The 21,922-nt window shown below is 38.2% G+C and overlaps 1 protein-coding gene across 2 annotated transcripts in view; it reads left to right on the forward strand.

The window, feature by feature from the left end:
• Positions 1–21,922, forward strand: part of LOC149312394 (nicotinamide phosphoribosyltransferase) — a 33,997-nt gene that overhangs the window by 5,641 nt on the left and 6,434 nt on the right. For both annotated transcript variants that reach the window (XM_089524532.1, XM_089524533.1), the window contains exons 2-8: positions 5,362–5,518; positions 8,524–8,627; positions 9,651–9,779; positions 14,605–14,763; positions 15,232–15,368; positions 16,630–16,855; positions 19,511–19,630. In XM_089524532.1, coding sequence (XP_089380658.1) covers positions 5,362–5,518; positions 8,524–8,627; positions 9,651–9,779; positions 14,605–14,763; positions 15,232–15,368; positions 16,630–16,855; positions 19,511–19,630 — 1,032 coding nt within the window. The remainder of the gene's footprint in view (positions 1–5,361; positions 5,519–8,523; positions 8,628–9,650; positions 9,780–14,604; positions 14,764–15,231; positions 15,369–16,629; positions 16,856–19,510; positions 19,631–21,922) is intronic.

Here is a 21,922-nt window from a genome sequence, read left to right on the forward strand (position 1 = left end):
AGGCCTTAGTTTAGACATAATGATTAGCATCTCCATGAATGATGAGTAGAAGGAAAGCAATGTACAGAACTGGTATATTGTGTCTATATGTGTATATTTATATTGTAGATTTGGTGTGTGGGGGGGTAACCATAGAGTGCTGATACTAACTGGTCTGATCTGTACATTCAGAACTAATGTACTGAATGGAGTTTAGTTTTTGGTGATACCTGAATTTTCCAACAATTCTCAACCTCTCTCTCTCTCACTCTCTCTCTCTCACACACAGAATTTATCAAAATTTGAGCTTTCAAAGAGAATAAATTTTGAAGTCCATTGTGAGGGGTAAATCCTCTAAATCAGTGATGTCCAAACTCTGGCCCTCCAGGTGTTTTGGACTTCAGCTCCCAGGATCCCAGACTATTGGCCAAGGTGGCTGGGGCTTCTGGGAGATGAAGTCCAAAACACCCGGAGGGCCAGAGTTTGGACATCACTGCCCCCCCCCCCCGGCTGCCCATTGCAAATGAGTGTAGAAATGGGATAGAACAGATGTGGTATAAACACATCTGAAAAAGACAGACTAGAAAAGAGAGGTTGAGTCACTTCTTAATTCACATACATGTCCTTTAGTTAAGATGTACCACCCCTTTGAAGAGTTTTAATCTCCAGAGACATTACACGTTTTTAAAAGTACTGGAAAATCTCCCCCAGAAGCAGATTAGGAGCAGTCAGTGTAGTGGGACATAGGAGCACTTGAAACATACCTTGGAATACAGTAAATAAAGTTTTGCTTTGCAGAGTTTATAACTATTTTTTTAACTCAAGAAAGGCAACTTTGGAGAAGAGTTTGAAAGGAAATTGTGACTACTCTGCAAACTGCTTAACATTAAAAGGACTTCCATATTTAAGTACTTCTAACACTTAAGAATATATTTTAAACATTTTAAGCATTTTGCACTCTACTAAGCCAGATTACATTAGAGTAATAAAGGAAATGGGGAAAAATAAATCATCAGGAACAGATGATACCCCAAGTGAACTCTACAGTGCTTACAGACAGATGCAACTTAAGTACTAACTAAAATATGCCAACAAATATGGAAAATAAAACGGTGGCCAACAGCCTGGAAACGCTTGATATACATACCAATCCACAAGAAAGGAGATGCGAAAGACTGCAGCAACTATAGGACAATAGCAGTAATCTCACATGCAAGCAAAATGATGCTCAAAATTCTGCAGCACAGACTCCAACCATACATGGAGAGGGAAATTCCAGAGGTGCAAGCAGGATTCAGAAAAAGAAAGGGCACTAAGGACCACATTGTAAACATGCAATGGCTAAAGAGTCAGCATGTGTTTTATAGACTACTGCAAAGCATTTGATTGTATAGATCATGAAAAGCTATGGAATGCACTCAATGACATGGGGGTGCCGCTACATCTGATGTCCTGCAGACAAGGACCAGAGGCCACCGTCAGAACAGAATTCAGGGAAACAGAGTGGTTCCCAATAGGAAAAGGGGTCAAGCAAGGCTGCATCCTATCACCTTACTTGTTTAACTTGTATGCTGAAAACATCAAAAGGAAAGCAGAATTCGAATCAGAAAAAGGAGGAGTGAAGATAGGAGGAAGCAACATTAACAACCTAAGATATGCGGACGACACCATATATTATATGCATATATTATATATTGGCAGAAGACATTCAGGAATTGGAACAGTTAATAAGGTCAAAGATGAAAGTGCAAAGGCAAGGTCTAATGCTGAACATAAAGAAAACAAAAATAATGACCACAGAATTCAATCTAGACAACGAGGAAATAGTTAAAGAATTCCCATATCTAGGATTAAACATTGACCAGAATGGAGACTGCAGTCAAGAAATAAGAAGACTAGGAATGGGAAGGGCTGCTGTGAAAAAACTGGAAAAGATGCTGAAGAGCAAAGATATACAACTGAGCACTAAAGTCAGAATTGCTCAGGCCATTGTATTCCCAATTATTTTGATTGAGTTTCTTCAAGAAGAGAGATTCAGAGAACTGGCGCTGCCTCTGCGAAGGCTCTGTGCCTGGCTCTTGCTAATGTTGCTACATTGGACACTCAGAGCATGTCCTTTCTTGGTAATTTTATTAGATCTGTTTAAGGTTTTAAATCTTCTTAAAGTTTAAAACCAACTTCTTTCACTATGTCCTCAATTAATTGGCTGCCTTTGGAGTTGATGAATGATTGATAGTATATTATTGTGGTCCCAGATGAATTGTCATGTTTTGTCCTATCTGGGACATCCAAATACATATCAAAGGGGCTTCATATAAAGCAAAATACAGAAATGAAGTCTATAGATTGCAGATTGTAGATGGTGCTTTTCAAGTTAGGTTGGCAAAGTTGCATACTTTTGAGGGTACCCTGTAATCTTAGCTGCAGGGCATTAATGAGACACATTTTTCACCCTACCAACTCCCTTTGCCTATTATTTTGAGGCTTTGGCGATGGGGGAAAATATTTTAATGCACCAGAGATTTATTTCCCAATGTGTATAAGCTCTGTTTTTACTTTGGATGATCCAGCATGTAGTATGCATCATACTAAAGATTGATAAGGATCTTCGGTATTCACGGCAGGTTGACTCCAGGACCCCACGTGTATAGCAAAAACCATAGATGCTCAAGTCCCTGTGAATAAAAAGCCATGGGGTAGCATGATGGGGCAGCCACCAGATGCTCATTACTTACAGAGAGGCATCACTGTCTCACAGTGACTCTCCTGTTCACATCCACAGCTCACCTGAGCATTCTCAGGGCAGCAGTGAGGATGGAAGCAAGCCCTGGCTGGCAGGCAGATATTCTCTGGGCTCTTACATCTCTAAGGAGCCCACCAAGGGGAATGTGCTGCTGCTCCTTGTTCATTTGCAAGGTGGTAGTGAGTGGGTGGTGGGCTTCCCAGAGGCGGAAGAGCCAAACAATGGACATATGGCAGCTGGGACTTGCCACTGCCTCCACTGCTGCCCCACGACTGCTCAGGCAGGCTGTGGAGGGGTGAGCGGGGGAATCACTGGGAGAGCACAATTTGGGTTCCTTTTTTATCCACACACACACACACACACACACATATATATATATATATATATATATAAATAATTGAGTCCATGGTAGGTTGCGGATATGGCAGGCCCACTGGATTCTCATTGCTAAGCAGTAGTACTAATACTCTGTCATGGCATGTCAATTTGAATGTGAAGAAAAGTAATTTTCAAATAATTCTTCCTCATTTTAAGCTGGTTTATTAGGTATTCAATCCTTAAATTGTCAAATTCCTGACTTATTTCTACATGAAATATACCTAAATTATATAACAAGGAATCTAATCTTATTTCAAAAACATTGGATACACATTGCCTTGAGAGGCAGTTTTTGCCAGTTCCTGTCATCACACTTCATAATGTTCTGGAAGGGATGATAGTACCTGTTGTATTGGATACTTAAAAAAAGATAAGAAAACTGAAATCTGAATTGATACCTAAAGCAAACTGCTTTGCATCAGTGTTCAGTTTTTAAGGCACTTACAGAACGTGAAAGAAAGGAAAGGATGACTTAGATCTTCAGACAATCATCAGGGTGGAAATTGGATATGATACGCCATTGGGTCAGTGCTTCATTTTTTAGAAGTTATGTGATAATAGGTATGATAATAAGTTGAAATGTGGCATTAAACAAGTAGTAAAGTCTTGAGAATGTGGAGTTTATAAAACATGGAGTAAAGCATTTCTATAAATCTTGCCCTGAAAGAAAGTGGTTTGTCTTTCCTGTATTTGGAACCAATATGCTCATTGTTACTGTTAGCATCTTTCTTGAAATTTAGCAATGAATGGTTGCAGTACATGCTAGCAATGGAGATCACTGAACAGAATTAAAGCAACTGTCATTACAATCTCCATCCTATTTATTTAGCAAATTGTTTACTTGTGCCCTGTCCAGACTCTTAAGGTGGATTGGTGGAGGAATGCAAAGTTAGTAAATTTAATAATAGCTTACTTTTGTATCATTATGTAGATAATTGCACATTGTCACACACATTTATCTCATTAGACCTAAAAATCATGATTGAAAATATTTTCACAATTTTTATTCATTTTTTTTTACCCTTACCAAACATTCCCTTGCAGTGTTGGAAATCCAAACACTACAGCATTGTGCTGCTGTATCAGAAACAGAGAGTGAAACTGACCAGTCTAATTCATTGCCTAAGCTGAGAGAAAGGCAAAAAATAAAAAGCATAAATGGTGGAAAGGAAATTTTGACTTTAAAAAATTCTTTTATTCTACTACTTTAGTTTTTCAGGTAAGGGAAAAGTGAAATGCTTTTGTCTTAAATGTCAGAAGAACATATTTTAAAGTAAGCTGGGAGAGTGTTCCCTGGAAGGATGTCATCAAATGAATGTTTTGTCTGTAAAATAATCCCATTTTTGATGACTTGGTATTAAATATATTTCAGGAGAATATGCTAATACAAATTTATTTGCCTTAATGAAAATTTCCTCAATTAATTTTCCAAAAATCTTGTGGGTAATGCTTCATGTAACTTTAAATGATTTCTAATAGTGTTGTTAACGGCTTGGTGCAGCAATATTATGTACAGCACTATTATTGCAGAAAATAATGATTTTGTTTACTTTGTTGTTGCTCTTTATATATAACTTATTTGTGTAACATTGCCATTTAATATTGACACTAAGCACGTGGGTAGGTGAGGTCCAAAAGGAGTATTTTTACAGACAAAGACAAAATTTTCAATATTCCAAGTAAGATACATAGGGTAGTTGGTGAGGGTGCCGGCAAACATGCATATGAAACATCAAAGTAATGAACCACAAGGAAGTTGTGTTTCTTTGCTTTGTGGTCTGTGCTTGAAGTAAACCTTGTTGTAAGGCCAACAAACAACCAGCAGATTTCTGAAAAAATACCTTCATCTATAAAGATAGTTTCTTGTATTGAGATCTCAGTGGAGCTTCTGAGTATAAATTAACCAAAGCTGTCACGTTTCACATTTGTTTAGAATCCTGGTCAGTTTCACTTCTCAGTTGTGAAAAGGTTCTGTAAGGTGTGTAAAAGAGGAGCAAAATGGGGAAATAATACATTATCAGAGCAGGATAGCTAGAAACTAGAGAAATGAAGAACTTACTTGTACCATATGCTGAAAGGAAAAGGACTGGATGAAATACTCCTTGCTCAAATTCAGGAAAAGTTGAGAAACATTCAGCTGGAAGCTAAAGGATGAAACTGATCCGTTCTAGAAATTCATGTGACACAGTCATAATTTATCTTGAATAATTCATTTTTATATGTGGTGAAATGTTTTCTTACCATTGCTTTTTTTATTATAGGTGACACATTATAAACAGTATCCACCCAACACAAGCAAAGTTTATTCCTACTTTGAATGCCGTGAAAAGAAGACGGAGAACTCCAAATTTAGGAAGGTGAAATATGAGGAAACTGTTTTTTACGGGTTGCAGTACATTCTTAATAAATACTTAAAAGGTATTTCATCCTAGAATTTTAAATATACTTGCACTTACATGATAACTTCTCAGCTTTCCCTCCCAAAGCTCTTTGGAATATCAATAGCTCTCAAAATGTCTTAAGGACAAGACCGAAGTAATTGATAGTATTTTCTGAAACTATTCTAACTTCAGAATTAATTATTCTCACATGCCCGTGATTTTCATCTAAATATGTTTTGTATAAAAGCTGCTTCAGTCTAATAGGCAAAAATACTATCTTGCACTGTTGTCTGTCAGGGGTATTTCTAAAATTTGAGCAAGAGTCTGTTCAACCCTCCTTCTTTTAATGTACTGTTCATGCTTTGTATGTTTAAGGCATTGTTATTTTACAGTCTGCCTTCACATGAATTGTTTGTCACCATTCAGATACTGAGTGTCTGTGTATGGAAGAAAGATTTAGACTAACCAAGGAGGGCAAAATTATTATTTTTGCATTCCACAGGATTTTAAAATGGCAGAACTACTCATAAATAGATTTATCACCAAGGATATCTATTCTACTTATTCAAACTAGTTTATATAGTTACACATGCTTAAATAAGTAGCAAAATGAATTCCATGGTAACTCAAGTGACAACAATTTTTTTTGTGGAACAAAGGCAGTGTGTAAAAGTAAAAAAAATTAAAATGATTGTTATGCTTCCTTTAAAAATACTGCAGTGCTGATGTTTGTCAGTTTCTATTTACTGTGAACAATCTAGGATTTAAGCAGATACAGTGCTAAAGCATCTAAACAGGGGTAGTGATAGGACCATTAAAAACATTTCCTGAGCCCCAGTGAATTAGTAATACCTGGCCATTCTGTAATATGTGCCTGGAACTATTTTTCCTCTTGATTTTTATGATCGTCTCCCTAGCCTTTTATTTCGTTATTGATCGTAGTATCTTTCTACAGCACCCACATGAAGTGGGATTTTGTGGCACTATTTTGCAGTGACTGCAGTCATTCCCAGAATGGCGATTCCAAAAAGTGATCCCGAGAGACTCTTGCTCAAATCTTGTCTTGTAATTTTCCAGAAACAGGTGTAGATAGCCTGGTGTGCACTAGAAGTTTTACAGTGTTAACATCTAGTTTACATTAAACTTGTAAAGGACAATTGGAGTTCCAGACATCTGGAGGGTAGATTGTCTACCTTAGGTGTTTAGATTTTCCCAGAGGGATACATCTTCTCCCCATGATATTTTACATCTGCAGGGAACTACTAGGTAATGCTATCAAGGATTATGGAACTGAGTGTCATTAAGATGTTATTGACATCCAGTTGTACCTCCTTTCCATCTAATTCCAGTGAAGCTGTTGATATACAGAATATTGGTAATAAACTGGATAAAGGCAAGAAAATTGCATCTTAATCCAAACATGACAGCGATATCCCTAGTTAGTAGAAGGTCAAATCAGGAAATAGAAATTCAGTCTGCCTTGAATAAAAATGCACTGATTTGAAAACTCTTCTTCTTGAAACTGAATGCCAGGAGCACAGTACTTACTTATGTTTGATCTGACTACAGAAGCCTTTTTCTTAATTCTAAGATATTTATAGCCATATGTCATATTCATTATATTCAGGCAATATACAATGCAACAGTGACTCATGCCTTAATTACATTTCATTTGAATGAAGGTAATGCTGTCCTCGGACAGTATTTAGAAACTTCAGATTTTCATAATTTTGGACCCACTTAACACTCCACCCACTGACTGTCTATCAATTTCAGTGTAAATTGAAAATCCTGATTATGATTTTAAAAGACCATCATAACGTGAGGTTAGCTAACTAAAAGACAACATTGTCCCATACAAACGTGTTCAAATTACAAGATCTTGAGCTCTCACAACACCTGAACATCTGCCCCTTGTTTGCAGCAATTTTATCCACTTCATCATCACTCTTAAGCTCTGGAACTCATTACCAAGGAAGACCAAACTAGTTCTTTCCCTGATACTTCTGCAGCAGGCAAAGCCATTTTTATATAGACAGGCCTTTGGCTTCATGTACTGACTATTAATAGCCACTGTAAATGTCACCATGTGTTCCATCTGCTGTTTTTGTCATTTTTATTGATTTTATTTACCTATATGTTTCCATGTCTTGGTTTTATTTTGTATTTTACTGTTAACTGCCTTGTACCATTTGGAATCAAATAAATCTAACTGTTAGGTATTTGCCAGTCCCCATTGTGCCAAGTCAGAGAAAGCTGCTCCCACATACTTATAATAAAAGGTGAACAGTTATAATCTGAATACAAGTTATTCTGTAGCATAGCATTAACTTTTAATAGGATACCAATCAACAACTCTAGTGTGGATTCTGCTAGTTCACCCTAAAGTCTTTTGCAAGCGCAATAACAATGATAGATTCCTTGGGGTAACATAGACTGGAATGATCATCTTGTTGGCATGCAGCCTTAAATCACTTTCATGTTGATCAGATGAACCACAATAACCACATATTATGAACTGTACTGGAGTAATCTGTTTTCTGTCTACTATACCTTTTGAGATAATTTAGGACTGGAACATAAGATTTACATTGTGACAATTGCAGACTTCACTTGATCATATGAGATTACTGTCAAAATTATCCCCATAGCTGACTGCCTACAAGTTAGTGGTAATAAGCATGGTACATTTGCTATTTATTGCTTTACTAAATACCTAATTCATTCTGTCCCCTGATAGAAAAAGGTTTATTTAGTATTAAATTCTATTTTAATCATTGGGATTTGATTTGAATCAGATAGTGCTGATGATCAGGATGCATGCAGCCAGAGTATATTTACAGGGAAACATTGTAATCAGTAGGATGTATTTCCAGTTGCAACCTGAGGTAATAATATTGGTCACACAATCCGTATTCTTGGCATAAGTTATTCAACTTCTTCACCCCAATATATCTGTAAAATGATAATCATACCCTCAAGCCCAGTTCTGGAAAGCATTCTTACATTTCACCCAGCCAACATGTTTGGGTTTTGTCACAGGTAAAGTGGTAACCAAAGAGAAAATTCAGGAAGCCAAAGAGGTATACAAGGAACATTTTCAAGATGATGTCTTCAATGAAACAGGATGGAATTACATTCTCGAGGTAAAGAAATTTTAATGAATACTAACATAGAAGAGCACCAACTCCCTCTCCCACCCTTTGAATAGTTGTAATTGTATTACTATCCAAAGTTACCGTGCATTAGTTGTGAACTTGCAGTTAACAAGTGTTTCATTATTTTAGTTCAGTTTGATAGGTCCAACTACTATTGCTGTAATATTTTTTAAGCGCACAGAATAAAAACAATTTTATGGATAAGAAACGTTTTTGCCAATCTATGGAAAATGATTTACTGGGGAGAAATCCCATATAGTACAGCAAATGATGACAGATTCCAAAAGAACTTATATAGTCTTTAGTCTGTGAGTAAATATATTTTGGTAATGTATATCTGATAGTATGAAAAAAACAATATCAGAGTTGCATAGTATAATTATTGAGACTAATAACATATTACAAAAGTAAGGCATAAGTGGTGTGAGCTTTCCCATCATCAGGTGCGATAACAAAATTAAGCAATAGGAGAAGAAACAAAAAGCTCCAAGGTCTGGTCTGGTTTATTGGCTATTCCAAGCTGTTGTAGATGCAGCCAGTTGTTTACCTCTCAGATGCAATGTTCATAGGAGCTTAAAAAATAATTCTGATGAATTAGTGTCTATTTCTTCATAAGGAAGCTTAGTCAACAATCAGACAGCACTGCCTTAAATTCCTGGCAAAATCATCATTTTGCTCTCAAAGTGGCATTACATCTCCTCCCCCTTGACACACACGCACACACACACAGTATGAGATGAACCTTGCTAGTTATGTTGAAACATGTAAATGAAGGAAGAAGGAAAAAATGAGGATTGAATTATATATTTGAGTTTATCTTCTAGGTTTTTTTTTTTTACAGTTCAGCCAGACATGTTTAGAGAAATGACTTTGAATAACTTTCGCATACACACGTAGATAGCCAAATAAAAATATCCATTGATAATAACAGCTATTCTTCATCCAGTGAACTAAATGAAAGTATTTGGCGATTTTATAAGTGATTATTGTGAATATCTGTTTATATAACAGAAGTATGAAGGATGTCTTCCCATAGAAATAAAGGCTGTTCCTGAGGGTGCTGTCATTCCCAGAGGAAATGTACTCTTCACGGTTGAAAACACTGATCCGGACTGCTATTGGCTTACAAACTGGATTGAGGTAAATAAAAAATGTTTTCAGTATAATTGAGAAGTTTCTAGCCTTCTCTGTATGACATATCGATTTCAAGCTGTTTTTAAACAATGCCATTCTGATCTCTGATATGAACAAATGAGGGAATTCATAATGGAATGCAAGTAACATCTGTAGTATAGTATCCTTATGTGTGTGTATACATGCCTTCAAGTCGTCTGTCAACTTATGGTGATCCCATGAATTTCAAAGGGTTTTCTAAGGCAAGGGATACTCAGAGGTAGTTTTGCCAGTTCTTTCCTCTTAAAAATAGCCTAAGTACTTGGTATTTGTTGGCGGTCTCTCATCTGTGTAGTAACCAGGGTTGACTTTATTTAGCTTCCAAGATCAGACAGGATCTGGTACTTTGAGGACGTTTAGACTGAATTTATTTTTACAGTGTTTAATTATTTGCCATTCTTCTCAGTGCAATAATGTAATATTATGCTTGGGTCTTTTCTAGACTTACGCCAGTAAATCTAGCAGAGCTTGTATATTCAGTTGGTTGGCTGATACATTTAATTCAGAACTTTGGGGTTCTAACCCTTAAGGTTAAAAACCACATTTGCTATGCTAGTTTCAGGGTAGTTCCAAGGCACACAGCTCAACAGACAGCACACCATTGTTAGACTATACACACATAAATCCACAGGGCAACAGTTCCCTTAGGGCAGGGTTTCTCAACCTGAGGTGCCCACACCCCCAGCAGGTGCAAGATGGAATTTCAGGCAGTGCAACAAAGGGTATCTTGTGTCTTTGATTAATGAGTCACAAGCCATCACTCAGCCAGTGAAAAGCGTGCCTTGCGAAGTGGTATTAGGTAGTTGTGTTGCACAGATAGTAGTCTCGTTGGTTCTTAATCAAGAGGAAAGAATAACAGAATCAGCATATAAGTAAAGTAAATGACTGACTGCCAGAGTATTACTTTTAAAGTCATAATATAACATCCAACATTATCATTGTACATTATTTTACTCATAAATTTATGATTACAAGAATTCATTGAGCATTTCACCATCAGGGCCTTTCAGCTGCCTCTGCTCACAAGCATCATGCTTTACTCAACCAATCCTATGCTTATTGCTGCTTTGTCCAGCAAATCAAATGCCTTCTTTGTTGCCACTGATTTCCTTGTGTATAATAGGAAGGACTAAGGAGCATGGCGGAGACAGCAGGTAACATTTGTCCCAAGCACACTCCAGTCTCCCACTGCCTAGTTGAGAAAAACATAAACTCCTTCACGCATTTCTCCACATTCTGGTAGCCAAGTCAACTCATTCAAATCACATTCATTCACACTAGTGAAGCATGGGTGTACTGGCTGTGAAATTGACCAACTACACTGTGTTATTCACTTGTCCAGAGGTTATTCCCACATAAATTGTGGGATTGAGTGTTCAGTGACACAGCATTCATCATGAATTTCATCACTTCAGCAGCATATGTGTGAATAATTATTATTGAGGGAAGTAAGTTGTGATACAAGCTGATTCAGTGTGTCAGGTCTGTCATAGACTGATATATGCTCAGTACGAAGTTGTCTCATAATTATCATGAGTGTCGGGGAATAAGAGAGTAACCTAATAAGCCGTGGCTTATGTCCTTGTAGCATTTCCACCTGACGATTTGTTTTGGCTTAACCACAGATAATATTGTAATGTATTATGATACAGGTCAACTGATTTTTCCAGTTGTTGTTAGCTCTTCACTTTAGTGAAGTATGTCAATGATGGTGCTGTTAAGGAAGATCTTATGTTTTGTAAAGATCTGAAACAAACGCAATGGCAAAAGATGTGTTGCAGCTGCTGAAAGACTTCTTGGTCAAACATGATTTAGATATCAAACTCAGCGGTTCTGTGTACACTGACGAGGCAGCTGCAATGTTTGGAAATAAATCTTGGCATTTTTACATTGATAAAAGAGATTCCACACTTGCAAGTTACCCATTGTTTTCTTCATTGGCATACTTTGGCATCAAAAACATTGCCTCCAAATTTGAAGAAAGTCCTTAATAGTTATGTGAAAATCATCAACTGGATCAGAGGGTATGCTTTGAACCATCACATCCTCAAATTATTTTTTGAGGATTTGAGAAGTGAGCATTCGGTTTTGCTTTTTCACACAGACATCTGTTGGTTGTCATGATGATAAGCTTTAACCCACTTCTTTGAACTGCAAGGAAAAAAAGTTTTTTCTGGAGGAGCATGAATGTGATCTTGTTGAGGATTGGAATCTCAGGAATTCGCCCAAATGCTGGCTTCCTTAGCTGACGTTTTTCTTTGTATAAATGACCTCAGTGTTTCACTTCAAGAAAAAGGGTTGCAAAAAATTGAATGTCTTCAAAGAAAGGTTACACCTTTGACCTTGAAGTATGGAAAGAGGCGGCATCTTAAGTCATCCTTCACTAGAAGAAATGGTTGATCATGCTGGATCCACAACTCCTGCTGTGCATGAAGAAATTGTGGCGCATTTAGAAATGCTGTCAAATTTTGGCTATTTTGCTCCTGGAGAACTGAAGATTTCAGAAGAATGGATCGTGAATCCATATTTCTCCAATTTGAAGAAACTGTCAGATGATGAAGAGCTGAAGGAAGATCTTGTTTATTTGTGGACAAACTGAGCTCTTGAAATGGAGTTTAGAAAGCAAGACAATCAAGACAAATTTATGAATTGTCTGAATCCATTGGCAGATCTGCAGAATGCAGTCAGCAAGAAAGTTCCACGTTGAAACAAAATAATTTCCTAGGGTCATAGGACATAGAAAAGGTTGGGAACCACTACTTTAGGGTGTGGATGAGAAAAGTATGGCTCATGGGCTGTACGTAGCCCACCAAGACTGTTTTTGTGATCCCTCGTGGTCTACTAGTTTTTTAAAAAACATTTTGCCCCCAAATGCTCTCTAGGGTCTGGGGTAATTTCACCATGTTCTGTTTGTTTGTTTTTAGGAGGAGGCACTTTTAGGCCCAGGAGAGGCCTTCTTTCTAACTGGAAGAAGATTTTATCCCCAGAGCAAATTTGGGGCAAAAAAGTCCCCCCCCCCCCCAGAGTGGATGGCTCAAGGATGGTTGTGGGCCTCAAGTTTTCCTAGGGATCTAAGGTGGCCCCTTTATCCCTGACAGTTGCCTCATCCCTTCTTTTGAATATCAGTGACGTAGTCATGGATGCAGCCTTGCAATAGTCTAGCAGGATCTGTTGTTTATAGGAAATAATAATGGAGAAGTGGTTTCTGTATCTACTTTAATACTTAGAGTCCATTACATGTATTTACTTTTAACTTAGGAGTCACTTGCTTCTGTCCAATAAGGTGTTTTTGTTAATGTTTTGTTAACTTTCTCACCTTTGGACATCCATGTCATCCCTAACTGAGTGAAAGCAGGGCAACCAGCACCTACATGTCCATAGCTATACTGCGAATCTTCTGTTGTTGCTGTTCCTCCTCCTCTTTATGCCTTGCCTTTGCCCCAGACCTATTACAATGTGTGGTTTTATGCAGTATATGTAAATTGGTCTGTGTATGTTTAATACGAGGTTTGTGTGTGTGTGGAGAATGTGACCTTGTGAGCATATGCAGTCCCCCAGCCCCTGTTTTCTGGTCCCTTGGAGACCCCACCCTTGACCCATGAACCTTCTCATAAATTGGCTGGTTTTGCAGGAAAATACCCAGACTATTACAAAAAGGGCATGTAGGGTGGTTAAAACAAAGTGTAGCAAAGAGGTTGAAAAGGAACTCTTAGGACGGGGAATAGCCATTAAAATAGCAAACGTGTTTTTATGTAAGCAATTGTAAAGTGATGTATTGGGGGTGGGGGCAAAAACACCAACACACTAACTTCAGTTAATTGCTGATGGTTCCTGAACTGGCAGTGACTAACCAATAAAAGGATCTTAGTGTTACAGTACGTGCCTTGATAAATACATTGACACAGTCACTGTAAAAAAAGGCAGGGTGCATGCTGGAAATAATCAGAAACACAAATGAAACAGTGCCGTAATACATTTATGAAATTCTGTCGTACAAGCACACTTGGAACATAGGCTGACCTTTGATAACTACACTTGAGCAAGAATTTCGTAGAGCAGGAAAAGGGTCTGACACAACAGTCCTGTGAAGCAAGGTTACAAGCTTTGTTTTTTTTTTAGCTAATGAACAAAGTCAGATGGGGGCAGGGTAGCTAAAGTCATAGGCTTCTTTAGATCTCATATAGTTAAACTAGATGAAATTGCTGCTACAATTGCTGCTAAAATTTGTGGTGATGACCAGCACCTGCATGTTTCAAAAAGGGAATTAGACAAATTTATGTCAGGTAAGACTGTTGAAATAGATGTGTTATATGCAGGATCCAAAGCAGGATGTTGCTCTGGAAGATGGGCAAGGGAGTGTTAAAATCATATTTTGTTTCTCATAATAAGGATCTGGTTGACCAATATAGAAACCTGATGTTGAAAGAGGTAGGATTTGGTCTGTTGTTTTTCTGACAAGGATGACATATATACACACTTATACATCACCTTCCATACCTAATTTCATTGCTATATTGAAGTTCCCATGAGCCAGCATGGTATAGTGGCTTGAGTGCCAGACTAGGACTCTGGGAGATGAGGATTTAGATCCCCACTCAGTCATGGAGAACCTGTAGGTGAACTTGGGCAAGTCACACATTCAGCCTTAGAGGAGGGCAATGGCAAAACCCCATGATAGTTCACCTTAGGCTCATCACGTCAGAAATGACTTGAAGGTATGCAACAGCAATGTTTTGAAACCAAAAATGAAGGTTATTTGTTCTTACCTTTGTTACGTTTTATCTTTTCCTAGACTATTCTTGTTCAGTCCTGGTATCCAATTACTGTAGCAACAAACTCCAGAGAACAAAAGAAGATCTTGGCAAAATACCTATTGGAAACCTCAGGCAGTTTAGAAGGATTAGAGTACAAACTACATGATTTTGGTTACAGAGGAGTCTCTTCACAAGAGGTAATACAAGCTTTTCCTAGAGCATATATGTAGGAAACATAAAATTGAACAACTTTTATCTGTTGTGTCTGGCAGTTTCATTTAATTTTAATTCTCAAATTGGCTTTGGTAAATTTGGTAAACCCTGAACACTATTTACAAGAGTTGGCAACTTGACAGCTATTGTTTTGGACTACAACTCTCATCATCTTCAGTCAGCATTGCCAGGATTTTCTGGGTGTTATCTTCCAAAACATCTGGAGAATACCAGCTTGCCTAACTCTACCATATACTTTATTGCTTTTTTTTCTTATAGTGCCTTAAAGTACAATAAAAGACAGTTAAGTATGGCATTCATAACTTATTTATACTGTCTTATAGATACTAACTGTAATACTGGAAAAAGCACTTACATAATTTGAAGTTATTGTCTATTAAAACAGAATGTTCTAGCCATTATGGTAATTCATAGTCATGTCTTGTTCTCAGACTGCAGGAATAGGAGCCTCTGCCCATTTGGTGAACTTCAAAGGCACTGATACAGTAGCAGGAATTGGTTTAATCAAGAAATATTACGGAACAAAAGACCCTGTACCAGGCTATTCTATTCCAGCTGCAGAGCACAGGTATCTTTATTATTCCTTAACACTTTATATGTAGTACCTCTGTTCTTTCTATGTTTACAATCAAATTTAAATTACCTATGGTACTACCACAGAGGTAAATACCACAACTACCAATGTATCATAATCCCCAGTTGTTTCAGAGAGCTTCCCTTTATTGGTGTGTTATGAACATAATATGTGGTGTGAGCGCTCATGTACCCATTCTTTTGGAACTAGTTTTGGATCAAATATCTTCAATATACCAAATATGCTCCTGTGTAGGTCGACCTCATGTATAAGTCAAGGGTAGGTTTTGGAGCCAAATTTCTGAATTTATATATGACTTGTGGATAAGTCAAGGGTAAAATTTAAAGGCATGTAACCATGGATGTAAAGGTTGTCCTACTGCCTCCTCCAGAGGCAACTGGGCTGGGAAGAGGCTTGGGGAGTGGACAGTCACTCTCCCTGCCGTCGTATTACTGCATTGTGTATAAGTCGACCCAGGGTTTTGGGGTCAATTTTGTAGTATAAATTTTTCGATGTTTTTTCCCCCTGAGAAACCTGCTTACACTATAGCAGGGTGGGAAACATACGACCTTCCAGGTTCTGATGAACTACCATTACCAGCCAAGCTGAAGGAAGTTTTAGCCAGGCTCATGAGGTCTTGATTGTAGCTCCTCACCTTATGGTGACATGTAGCCATAAGGTGAGGAGCTACAACCAAGCCCTCATGAGCGTGACTAAAACTTCCTTCAACTTGGCTGATGGTGAGGCATGATGGGAATAGTAATTTGTCAGGATCTGGAGGGCTGTAGGTTCCCCACTCCTGCACTGTAGAGATGGATGGACTGCACACAGATTTTACCTTCCCAACATTTACTCTTATGTCTAGTTGGAATCTACCTTTGCATGCATGCAGTCAGTTTTCAGGATGAGCATTGTTACTGGTATCACATAGCAGTACATCTTCCCCTGCCCAGTCTTGGGAATAGCCAAAACTTTCCAATGAGGCAATGATGATCTTAGGCCAATGTGGATGGAGAAAGTGTCTCATATGAGTGAAGGCACTATGTAAATTGTTTAACACTTACAAAAAATAAATAGTTAATTAAATCTTCTAAAGTTTATAGGTGACATCAAGTAGCATAAAGATAAGGAATTCTTGTATTTGTGACATGTTGTGTGCTACGTATGCTAAAAAAACCCACAGTTCTCACACATGAACACATGCATTACATAAATATATGTATCCTGAGTTAATAAATATTTCTTGTTCTTCCAGTACTATAACAGCTTGGGGGAAAGACCATGAAAGAGATGCTTTTGAACACATTGTGACACAGTTTTCTTCAGTGCCTGTATCTGTGGTCAGTGACAGTTATGACATTTACAATGCGTGTGAAAAATTATGGGGTGAAGATTTAAGGCATTTAATTGAATCAAGAAGTGCGGAAGCTCCACTGATTATTAGACCAGATTCAGGAAATCCTCTTGACACTGTGCTGAAGGTAATGGTTTAAAAATTCTCTTAAGATTTTAAAGTTTTTTAATGAAATTATTTAGGAAGTCTTGCCGTTTTTAATATAGAGCTTGGGTCCAGGTTTAGGCACCTGCAGCTGAGTTGGTAATGCAAACTTCACCACATCCTAATCAGTGCAGCAGCTCCTCTGGTCCTCAGAAAATGCTCCACAGAAGGCTGGGGAACGTTGCTAAATGGGGCAGGCTCTGGTGGGGGAGAAATGAAATCCTTCCTCCTCCCCAGTAAGGTGGAGGTACTTTCTCTGTGGTTTCTAAGACCACACATTCTATATTTGTTTGTACAGTGCGCCCTCCCCTTACGCAAGGATCTGTTCCATATCCCTCCGCATAAGGGAAATTGTGCGTGTGCTGGAGTCCCAGTGGAAGTAATGGGGATTGTGCCCATGGCGTGCAGTGCACGCACCCCATTAGTTCTTCCAGGGTGCACGACAGGCTCTTCCGGGGCGGCCTTCAGCATATGCTGAAAGCCGCGTATGGCGCGCCCACATAAAACACAGGTGCCCTGTACCTATGTTCCACTCCCAAGATTTTAATTCTCATTTTTGTACTTAACAGCTCTTATTGTCCTGTCTGTTCGCTGCCAATATTATGGCTGATGTAGTGAAATGATGGAGTGAGTTAAGGGGGGCAATATTGATCTGTCATCTTCTGGCATATTTACATAGTGCAGATTTCTTGTAGACTGTATATAGTGCAAAATATTATTTTTTCTCTGCCACTAAAATTAGTTTAGTATCGCTGCATCCAGAATATTCCCTGAAATTTTGGAGCTTGTATGGTTTCCAATAATTCAGACCATACAATAGGGGCGGAAAACTGCTTTGTATATATTTTGCCTCTGCTTTGCCAATAAAAGTTAATGATTTCAGTTCACCAGCCCAGTGAAGTGCTTGATAAACAATCACAAATGTTGCAGCTACAGTTATCTACAAGAACAAATATGAATTTAACTAGTTTGTTTAAACTGGCTTTGATTCCAGCAGAGAGATTATAAGTATTTTATCACCTTTCTAAAAGTAAATTTGCAAGATAACTATTTATTTTGAAATATTAATATATTCTGATTTTCTGCATTTGCTCAAAACTGTTTTCATAGGTTTTTAAAAATGCAATAATATTGTAAGTGGGCACAGTAGGAGCTAACATAGGAATAGCATTAAAACCAAAAAATATTCGTCCCCTCACCTCCCCCCAATGGCAGCAATGAAAGAATTTGATCATATAGAGGTTTCTGAAGGTCAGGTGAACCTCTTGGGTGACCACATTTCACAAGATATTACAAATGTTGATGATCCTAAACACACTTTTGAGCAGATTTCCATCTGCTGAGAATCCAGTATTGAAATCTTGATTGACCTTTAATAATATCTCAGCCTGGTTTCTGTTTCTAAACATAGGAAGCTGCCTTACATTAAGGTCACTGCTTTATCCAGTTCAGTACTGTCTGTAACAGGGACGGGGAGTCTTAAACCTCTGGGGCAAAGTGTCCCCAGCTACATAGTTGATGGGGAGGAAGCCTATGAAGCAGGGGTAGGAATTGTGCAGCCCTTGAAATGTTGTTGTACTGCAACCCTATCTTATCATGAACCATGGGGAGAAATACTAGCCATTTTAGTCTAGAGACATCTCAAGAACTACATGCTTCCTATCCCTCCTGTACAAAATGGGGAAAGAAATGCTTGCAAGCAAATGCCTTTGCTCATTATGTACTTTACAAAGATAAAAGTCCCATCTCTAATCTCAGTTACTTTTAGCTGTTGCCTTATCCACTGCTCAGATGGAAATCCTGCTAGTTTTTGATTAAGGTAATTTTGGCTCAATAAGGAAGACGTTTCCCGTTCCTATTCAACACTTACTGGCAACAATCTTTGGGCTTGTGGAAGAAGGAGGTTTCCCAAGCCTAATCTTTTCTATGCATGAAGCATATGTTCTGCCACAACCTACAGCACTTTTTCAAACTTTTCTTCAAAATGTAGTTTAATACAGTGATCAGATCTAGTACCTATGGTGTTATTTCACTAGTACAAGGATGAAGAAAGTGTAGACTGATGGCCACATGCCACCCTGAAACGTCATATTTGTTTTTGCTCTCCCACCTGTTTGTGTTAGGCCTGGAGTGTGTGTATGTGTTTTTAATTCACTTCTTATTCATTTCCTGAATAAGGTTTCTCTTGCAGTTTCTTGGTGGAGGGCAGAAAATATGGCAAAATTGCCACCATGCCCCTTAAAGAGGATGAAAGGATTTGAATTTTAAAATGGGGGTACGGAGGACAACCTTCTCCCACCTTACAATAGCAGACATCTCATTCCAGGCCACATGCAAGGAGGGAATCCAGTGTCGTTTCCAGTCATATAGCCTGTTGCACAAGTGGTAGTATGCCCAGGGGCCATGTGACAAAATACATTGCCATTCCACAACTGGAAAACCAGTGGAACTCCATTAGTGCACTGTTCACCTTTGCTGATATTATGTTGGATTTGTGTCCAAGTTTCCTTAGGGTTTTTGTTTTTTAGATAATTTAAAGATACAATTTTGTCAATAAAGGCTCATCTAATTTTTGTGCTTGAACTGGCTTATTCAACAAAATAATGAATAATATTCCTTTTAACTTTGATATTTACAGGTTTTGGACATTTTAGGAAAGAAGTTTCCTGTGACAGAAAATGCACAAGGCTATAAAGTGTTGCCTCCTTACCTCAGAATTATTCAAGGAGATGGTGTAGATATCAACACGTTGCAAGAGGTGTGACTTATTTGCTAATATGTCAATGGCTATTTCAGTGAGTGTTCTCAAGTGGTAGTTAAATAGTTGTTGAAAAAGAGTGTTTAACATCATGATTTTGATGAAATTGTTCCCAACTGTTGCTACTGAAACCAAGTTCTCTTTAAAGGCCTGAGAAAATGTTTCATTTCTGTCCCATCAAAATTCAGTGCAAAATTTTGTAATGTCCTAATACCATGATCTTATGCAGATCAGAGTAATTATTGTTATGTGTATTGAAGCTTACTCCTAGATAAGTATGTATAGACTGTAGCCTAAGATAGAATTGTATCATGAAACCTTAAGCCTATTGACTAACTAGAAAGTAGATGTGTTGTACCTTAAATACTTATTTAAAACTTAACACAGCTGTACTTATACTTTAGACTGAAACAACCTGAGTACAATCACAAACATTTTTAATTATATTATACCTTTCAAAGAAAAGCTACATGTAAAACTTGGCAACTCCCTTTGCTGAAGGCAGATTGGCAGAGGAATTTATCTGTATTCTGAGAAGTGTATGAAGCATATTGTAACAGGTCATTTATAGAAATATCTAACACACATTGCCATTGCTTGGAGTAGATAAAAGGGGCAGTGTTTGGTTAGGATTTTTACTTCAGGCACTGCTAACTGCTGTCTATGTCTATTCTTGATTTTTTAAGAAAAATGTAATATGTATATCAGCAAATTACAGATGCTATGCTCAGCATTTACTCTGATCAGAGCAATAGCTCCCTGCCCCCCAATTTATTGCAATAATATAATTCACACATTAAGACTGTCCATGTGAACAATAATCCAAGAAAGAAATACTGTGAGAATGAAATGGTTATGTTCATGGAATCTACAGACATGTATTTAGAATTAGGAGTGTAGTCTCATAAATACTTACCTGGGTGATAATCTTATTGAAATCACTGGGGCTTGCTTTTCAGTAGTCTTACATAGGGCATTTCAGTCCTTATTAAAATCTGAGACTTGTCTCAAAATAAATACATTTGAATGGAAGGCTAGGATGAGAAATGCTTACATTTGACTTAAAATATAATAGAGATTGAATGTATCTTTTAAAGAAATATTTCTGTGTTACTGTGACACTGTAAAGCTGGGGTGGGTAATCTTTTTGTGGTTGAGAAATGTATTAGGGTAATTGCTTGAATAAGTACAGGCTACAGGTGAGTGGTGGATTGATCAAAAGTGAGTGTTGCACAGTTATATAGTGTGAACCAGGATTAGTCATAACAAATGACTAAAATGCATAAATCTGTACTGGGTGCACATTGCTATTTGCTAGCTAGATATCTCTTGGCATATGGAAAGCACACTCTAATATAGTTGCTCCCAAACTTTTTGGGCTGTCTCCCCCTTTGCTCTTAGATAAAAACCATAGCACTCCCAAATACCTATTTCTTGATATTAGGTCTACTGTTCTACTGCAAATTTAAAACAACCAATCTTGGTTACTGTTTCCTTCACTCAGTCATCTTGGGAATAGCAACTGTGCAGCTGCCAGCCTTGTGGCAAAGGTCAGTGCAGGTGAGAGGCTTCTCGGTTGCTAATGGAATGGTTGCTTGGTCGCTGCTGCCTTTGTACCTGGTCACCCTGGGAGCAGCAACCGAGCAGCTGGCTGAGCTGTGGCCAAGAGGTCTCTTACCTGTCCCAACCTTGAGGCAAAGGCCAATGCTCAGTTCCCAGAGTGACCAGGTGCAAAGGGGGAAGGTTCTTCATGGTGAAGAAGAACTCTAAATCCTTTTTCATTGGGGTGGAGAGGGGCGCAGCTGGTGTGTGTATAGGTGATTTAGAGAGGCCACATGTTCTGGGCTGGTGACTGGCATGAATGGGGGAAAAGATTTTATCTACAGGAGCTGCTCCAAGGTGAAGGACTCTTTCCATGAATCAACCCCAGATACTCTGCCTTCTCCTTCCCCGAGACATGTCTTCCCACACAGCTTCAAATGTTCTCCCACTATGCCATACAGACATTGCTTCTTCTGTTAAACTCTTTTCTCAGCCTGTCCAGTCAAAGAAGACAGGAGCAGCAGAGTAGCCTCAACCTGCCAGTCAAGTCCCAGCAAAGCTCACAAAGGTTAAGCAGGGTCCCAGATTTAAAAGTTCTTTTTTGCTGTCACTTCTCTCCTACTGCCATATGCTCTTAACTCCTTGGTCCAGTCAGTCTGTCTGTCTCAGAATGGCACTACTCACAGAAATGATGAGAATGATGAGAACCTGCCTCTACTAGCAAAAGGCATGGCTAAGAGAGTGAGTTTG

The sequence above is a fragment of the Sceloporus occidentalis genome, unplaced genomic scaffold, assembly GCF_023333645.1.
Source record: "Sceloporus occidentalis isolate IW3139 unplaced genomic scaffold, rSceOcc1.0.p SCAF_5, whole genome shotgun sequence".
NCBI classification, from domain to species: Eukaryota; Metazoa; Chordata; class Lepidosauria; order Squamata; family Phrynosomatidae; genus Sceloporus; species Sceloporus occidentalis.